Source organism: Lipotes vexillifer, unplaced genomic scaffold (assembly GCF_000442215.2).
Source record: "Lipotes vexillifer unplaced genomic scaffold, Lipotes_vexillifer_v1.1 scaffold666, whole genome shotgun sequence".
Lineage (NCBI taxonomy): Eukaryota > Metazoa > Chordata > Mammalia > Artiodactyla > Lipotidae > Lipotes > Lipotes vexillifer.
The window spans coordinates 349,004-356,683 of record NW_006787408.1 but is presented as its reverse complement, the minus strand read 5'-3'; the positions used below and the strand labels follow the sequence as shown (position 1 = coordinate 356,683).

Sequence of the window (7,680 nt, the reverse complement as noted above, 5' to 3'; positions counted from 1 at the left end):
AACCACTGCGCCCCCAGGGAAGCCCTGTTTAGTATTTTTAGGGTTTCACAATTTTTTTTTTTTTTTTTTAGTTTTAATGACCATCCTGAGAAGTAAATAGGCAGCTTTATTATCATTCCTGTATGCAAAATGACTTGATCCCACATCCTTCTGATTGGAGGGAAGAGTATAGGTTTTTGCAGTTTTGTAGTGTTACAAGCAGCTGCCAGCAATTAGGAGACAAGGTTTCTTTTTCAAGACACGTCTCTGATCTTGAAGAAATCGCTTACTTTAACACTTTTGTTAAAATACAGATTATTGGGTTTCTAAAGGCATTTCCAGCTTTATTTAAATAGAGAAGTATACACCCCCCTTCTCCCCGCCCACCCAGTAGGCTGAAATGAAAGCCTTGTTAGTATGAACCTGATATATTGATCTAAACTGAGTTGTAATACTGCGGTTCTTTTTGTTCAGTATGTTCTGTTTTTCCTATTGTCCTCCATCTTCCTGTAGGCCTAGACCACAGAATTTCTTCCATATCTGTGGGTAATATTTACAGTTTTTGTTACTTTGCTTCTATCCATTCAATAGCCATGAACTCTTATAGGTCAGAAAATTGTTCTATTTATTGAGTGCCTTGACTTGTATTGCCTTGCTTAATCCATGGATGGTGGGTAGAAGGATCAAGCCAAAAGGTACATGTTAAAGTGTCTAGAAGGCACGGTTCTGGCATATTGCCATTTCTAGTGTGTAAGCTAAGAAATTATGGCTCAGAAAAGTGGAGTTACTTGCTCAGATTTACACTGCCATTAAGTGGAAGAACCAGGGTTGAAAGGTAGGTCTCTTTAAATTGCAAAAACCTGTTTTTGTTTTGTCACTTCTCTGTGGTGTCTTATCAGACATTTAGCTACGTACTTTAAACCATGGTCATGAAAGCAGTCATTACTGGCCAGAAGGGACATTGAGGACATTAGATTAGCACAAGACTATTACAAGTAATTGAAAAGCAGCTAAAAAGAAAAGAAGAGCAGCTATGTCCTCCTGTCAGGTGTTTAGTAATCTTTGCATATGAAGAAGAGCGCAGGGCTTCCCTGGTGGCGCAGTGGTTGAGAGTCTGCCTGCCGATGCAGGGGACGCGGGTTCGTGCCCCGGTCCGGGAGGATCCCACATGCCGCGGAGCTGCTGGGCCCGTGAGCCGTGGCCGCTGAGCCTGCGCGTCTGGAGCCTGTGCTCCGCAACGGGAGAGGCCACAACAGTGAGAGGCCCGCGTACTGCAAAAAAAAACCCACAAAAACTAAAAAACCAAAAAACACTTTTGTCTTGGAAAGATTTCCTCTCACCCCATTCCTCTAATCCCTTCTCTCTGCAGTATTTAGTCATGTCAAGTTTTATTTTGTAGATCCGTATTGCTCTGTGATAGCAATGCTGTTTTATGATCTCTGTTCAATTGGGATACTGGAAATTACTAAACATCTTGCTTGTTTTCATTTTTCTTATGATTTCTAGGGTATTTCCTTAGCATTTTCTCCTGAATTAATAGGGAGAGATGAAGGAAGGAGCAATAAAATTTTTTCATTTATCATCTTATTATCCAGTTCTGTTCTTTCTCTTTCAGATAAACAAAATGCTGAGTACTTTTTACATTATAATTCAGAAAGTAAATGAACTGAACTTTTTGATTCTTTGTTAATTTATTCCAAGTTCCTCATCTTTGTGCTTCTAAATTTGATTTTACAGGTATAGTTGAAGTCCTCAAAGAAATGCATGAAATAGGAGTAACTCCTGATCAGCAGACATACATAAATTACGTGTTTCCATGCTTTGATAGTGTAAAGTCAGTTCGTGCTATTTTGCAGGTGAGTGCAAGTGTGGTTTTAATTTCATAATTGAAGAACATTTTTCCTCCCTAATGTTTTGTGGTAATCAAAGAAAAAAAAAGTCACTGAGCTGAGACTAAAATGGTTATGTTGGTATATAGTTTTCTGAAGCTTTGTAAAAATATTGGTTAGTGTAACAGCTGTAGTTTTTTTTTTTTTTAATATTTATTTATTTATTTTGGCTGCACCAGGTCTTAGTTGTGGCATGTGGGATCTTTAGTTGTGACATTCAGGCTTCTTAGTTGTGGCATGTGAACTCTTAGTTGCAGCACGCGTGTGGGATCTAGTTCCCCTACCAGGGATCGAACCTGGGCCCCCTGCATTGGGAGTATGGAGTCTTACCCACTGGACCACCAGGGAAGTCTAGCATCTGTAGTTACTAAACTTAAAAAGTCTTATAAAGGTGAAGTAGTATTTTTCTTATATGTTGAAAAGACAGTATGCCAATATCAGACAAAATTTAAATGAAACAGTTTCACTCTTTAATCCCACTCTACAGTGCAACTGCACCTTTCATTTTTGAATATTACTTTTCACTTCTATAAGAATTTTCATAATAAACTCTTAGTATATTTACTATTCTGGTTTTTTTTTTTTAAGTAATCTTTTGTTTGACCCCAGAGCATTGTTTTCCTGCCAGATAATTCCTGTGCCCACTAGAATAAGTAAGCCATTTATAAAGGGGCATATGAAAAATTGACCCAGTGCACTGGGGCAGCAATGGTTACACTTTCCATTTTCAGAATAAAGTGCTATGCAATTAGGAACAACACGGCGGAGTACCACACATTTTAGTAAGAAATATTTTGTTCAGAAGACCTGTTTCCTAGGTGGTTATTCACATAATGCCTTTATTTTTCTAATATTGTGTTAGAGTGTTCTTTTCTTTCCTTGAAATGATTTCATAATTACAGTCCTCTTAAAGGGAGAGTTTATGTCTTGAGTGTCTTTACCTTTCTTCCCTGAGTATTTAACAGTGTATTTTGACACTGTGCTATACATATTTTACTGTTAAAAAATATATTTAAAAAAGTAATTTTCCCACATGTTCTTTTTCCCCAAAACCTACTTTTTTCACTTGGCACCTTTACATTATAGTATGTAATTCCACAAATGATTGTTTATGTTTGTATGATGTTTTATTGTGTGGGTATACTGTAATTTATCTTTATTCATTTCTTATTATTGATTAGTTAATTTTTAATATTGTGCTGTTATTATAAAGTGGTTCAGTAAACATGTTTGGCTAAATTTCAGCCCATATACTTAAATTATTAAATATGATGTTGAGATAAGTCATTAGCCATTTGGAGTTAAATAAAAATAAATTTGATCTTTACCTCATTATATGTCTTAAAATATCATTTTAGATCAGTGCATTCAATTTTTATTTTGTTGTTAATTAGAGAATTGTTCTAATGTCTTCAATAGTAAACTCTTCCTAGAAGGAAGGCACTCTAAGGGTAACAGATTATATGAATTTGAAGATAAGCATTTAATTTGGGATGTTGGGACTGTATCTCATAGCTTTTGCTGAAGTTTGGTTATTCAGTTTATTTGCATTATTTTAGAAAACGATCTTTTTTAAATGAAGGATTATCAGAATACGGTCATGTAAAGAAATGGGAAAACAGGAAATTTGAATGACATATCAAAATATTTTTAGCTGAGGTGTATTATCATTGAAATGTGCTTTATCCCTAGGAAAATGGATGTCTACATGAAGATAGTATATTTTCTCAAGCTGAATTGAGAATTGAAGCAGTAAATGGAAACTTAGACTATATTTTATCATTTTGTAAGTATGCAGCATTAGAAGAAAGCTTGATAGGTGTTAATTTCAGTTACTTTTGAGGGCATACAGGGTGGTTCATGCCCTCACTGCCTGCCTCAGGTAGTTCAAAGTATTTTCTTCAAAAGCAAGGAAGTTTTTATATGTTTTATTTAAGTTAGCCTTATAAGATAGTTTATGAGTTTAACTTGTAGATAATTTGGAAGTAACTTTAAAGTTAATAGGACCTTGGAGATAACATGGTGTTAGGTTGGACTGGGGACCCAGAGGACTTGGGTCCTATTTATAATTTAGCTGCTGATTATAGGACCTGAAACAAATATCTGTATTGTTCTTTTGTTTCAATTTTATGAAATGGGATAGTATTGCCTATCTGTCTACCTTGTGGGGGTTGTGAGAACCATATGAGATCTTGTTTTTGAAAGTGTTTTCTAAACTAATGCCTATTATGGTCCTAAGTTACACGAAGCCATCTCCCAGTCCTCATTATTAAAAACACAGTAAATGTTTCCAAACACTTATAAATGATAGGGTGCTTTACCACGTTCATCACATGTTAATAAACTTCCTCCATTGATAGATGAAGAAAGGCAGAGATGTTAAATGATTTGCCCAAAGTTAGTGATTGAGTCAGAACCAAGATCATCTAATCTTAAACTTATTTTTCCACTATACTATGGTTTAATTTAATAAATTAGACATTTTTTAATTTTAATTTTTAACATATCTATGGCATTATCTTGACAGTGTTTCATATCTTGTGAAAGAGATATCATTTAAAAATAAATATACAAACATCAATTTCTAGCGCACCGAAATGTTAAAAGTTAAGATTTTATTAACGTATATTCAAATTGTGTAAGTGGGAGCTTTGTAAAAACCAGATTACTGGTATATATTATCAGTGTTTGAGTTATTTAAAATAGTTTATTGTATTATTATAAAGGGAAAGGCGAAGTGTTCAGTATGAAAGCGTTGACTGTTAGAGGTGTAGTTATTTGAGTGTAAGGTTGAGTATTAATGCTGGCTGCTATCCGCAAGTATTGATTTTGCCTTCTACTCTGTATAATATATAGATTTTCCATACTGACAAGATGAAAACAGAAGCATTAGCTGAGGAATCTAGGTGCATAAGGTGGATACAGGAGAGCTGCCTTTTCCCTTTATCATACCATCCATTCCACTTCATTGTCAATCTCTTGAATTTTTTCACACTTGTTTGTTGCTAAGGAAACTAGATGCTTTTTGTCAGCAGCCTTCCAGCTTGCTGAGATGTTTCTGGTCACCTTTTTAATGAATAAAAACTTGATAATATTCTGTAAAATACTAATTTGAATAGTTTAGAAATAAGTTTCCAAGAGGTTGTTTATTAAATGTGAAAAAGAAAAATGCCATGAACTTAAAGACTAAAGATTTCAGCTTCCTCACCCTTTGAATTACAGATCTTTGAAGAGCAGTTAGTTCTATAATTGCTGGTATTCCCTGTAGGCTGCTTATAGATAGGCACTTTTGGTTACTACAAAGAATGGCAGGTAGTAGAGAAAAGTAAATGGCTTGTCTTTTTTTTTAATTGAGATATAATTGATATACAATATTATATTAGTTTCAGGTGTACAACATAATGATTCAATATTTGTGTATATTGCAAAGTGGTCACGACAGTAAGTCTGGTTAACATTCGCCCACATATGTGGTTACAAAAATTTTTTTTCCTTGTGATGAGGATTTCAGAGATCTACTCTCTCAACAACTTTCACATATGAAATATAGTATTATTAACTGTAGTCACCACGCTGTACATTCCATCCCCCTGACTTATTAAATGGCTTATTTTGATCAAGTTTGTGGAGTAGTAAGAAACATTTTCCCACTTGATTTTTATAGGCATGGAAATTAATTTGATCAAGCAAAATTAAAGGTTACCGAAAAGCATGTGGTATTCCTGAGTGACTAAATACAGCTCATTTCAGAGACGATTTTTAGAGTTTTAAATGCCACATGAAACCACTGAGAAACTTATGCTTCCTGTTCAAGGGATCTAACAGTCAGTCTGAAGTATTTCTCCTTATGTGTGCGGGTTAAATTTTTATTCATATTTAGGGAGATGAGCAAATCTTAAAACCTGTGATTTTTCCCATGAGTTTTTTTTTTTAAGTTAACCAGCTATCTTAATCTTTACCTAAACTGTATTTATTAATTCTATCTTCAGAATTTGCCTCCACTATGAGTTCCTATCTAATTCAATCCCTCTTGAATCATTCAGTAGCCGCTTTGCATATATACTGAAAAGATTAAAACAATTACTTATAACATGGCACTATTTTAATATAGTGACAGGGAAAAATAAATTCAGGATATGCCTACTGTGATTCTGTCCCGAGCTAATTATGGCAAGGGTTATGTGGAGAACCAGGTCTTATGCATTAAGGCCTGATTCTTATACTAAGGCAAATCAGGCTTAGAATGTCAGCATTGAAACATACAAGGCTGTAGACTTAAATACCAAAATGAATAGTAGAGCAAACAAATCATCAGAAAAGTGAAAGATCAGTATAAATCAGTTACATAACAGAGGTAAAGAGGTTATTATGACTTTAAGTTGTCACTCTTGTATGAATGCAGGTCATAGATCATGTGGAAAATAGAATGAGGAAGTGTGAGTGGTTCAACAGAATCCAACACCACTCTCTGAAAAGAACTTTCCCCCTCGTCTTCTGTCTTTAAAGGATAGTTACAGTCTCTCCCTTCATAGTGCCATGTTGTCCAGTAACATGCAGCCTTGGTATGTGTACCAGACTGACTTTGAGTATGCTGGTAGATTAGTTAATTGCCATTTATAGAAAAGAATATTTGTAAATTCATTAGTTGTATAGATTTATGTAAATGAAGTAAAGTGTTTTAAAAGGATAGCTTATATTGCCAATATATATTTCTGCAATTTCTAATTTTTGTATGCAAACTTTAACATTTTTAAAATAATATTTCCCAGATGAAAATTGAAAGGTGTTGGTATAAATGTGCTTTCAAATAAATTGATAATTTAAGTTTTTGGTTTTGGTCTGGGGTTTTATGATAATTATTTTCTTTTGCAGTGGAATCAAATACATTGCCTTTCTCATTTGCTTCTTTGAGAGGCAGCCTAATTCTAGGCTTTAGGAGGTAAGATGATCACCTTATGTAATCTTTGCCTGAATATAGACTGATTTCTCCTTTTTGACCTACTGTGTGAGGAAAGAAACGGATATTCTTATCTTCCGATATACTAGTTACCTGAAATAACCTTATCTATTTTATTCTTCCTACTAAGTAGTTGTGAGTTTAGGCTGCCTTTTTTTTATCATCTATTCCAAGAAATTCATACTGATTTGGTAGGGGTCTTGTTTCAAAAAAAGAAAGCACTCTTTGAATATGATGAGTTGGAGTTATAGACAAATTTGCATGTATATTTGATTTATACTTTGAGCATTTAATTACAAGAGGAATTTTATTCAGTGTAGTACTACTCTCCTCGGTGTGCTCAGGGAATGTTAATGACCTTTTCGCCCAATTTTGTTGTTTTGAAAATATTCAAACATAAAGACAAGTTGAGTGGTAAAGGAAATACTCACATACCCTTTATGTAGATTCACCAATTGTTGATATTTTGCCATATTGATTTGCTTTCTCTCTCATACACTTTTTCTATAATATATACATATGGACATATACATATACATATATACACTTTTTCTCCTCTTTTGCTGAACTCCTTGAAGTTGTAGACATCATGATACTGGATCCTTCAGTATATCTCTCTTAAGAATAAGGTCATCTGTGTAATCACAATACCAGTATCACTCATAAAAATTAACAATACTGTTATATCAGCTAATATACATAGTGTGTGTTAAGATTGTCCCAGCTGTTCTAAAATTCTTTTACAGCTGTTTTACTTTTTGAGGATTCAGTTAGGTTCATGCATGGTATTTGATTGCTATCTCTTTATTCTCTTAAAAACAATTCCTTACTTTTTTGGTGGTGGTGGGGAAAGAG

The 7,680-nt window shown here is 34.1% G+C and overlaps 1 protein-coding gene across 1 annotated transcript in view; it reads left to right on the top strand.

Moving 5' to 3' along the window:
- LRPPRC (leucine rich pentatricopeptide repeat containing) overlaps positions 1 to 7,680 on the top strand; it is a 108,504-nt gene that overhangs the window by 29,937 nt on the left and 70,887 nt on the right. The window contains exons 12-14 of the mRNA XM_007459953.1: positions 1,717 to 1,835; positions 3,561 to 3,654; positions 6,741 to 6,807. Coding sequence (XP_007460015.1) covers positions 1,717 to 1,835; positions 3,561 to 3,654; positions 6,741 to 6,807 — 280 coding nt within the window. The remainder of the gene's footprint in view (positions 1 to 1,716; positions 1,836 to 3,560; positions 3,655 to 6,740; positions 6,808 to 7,680) is intronic.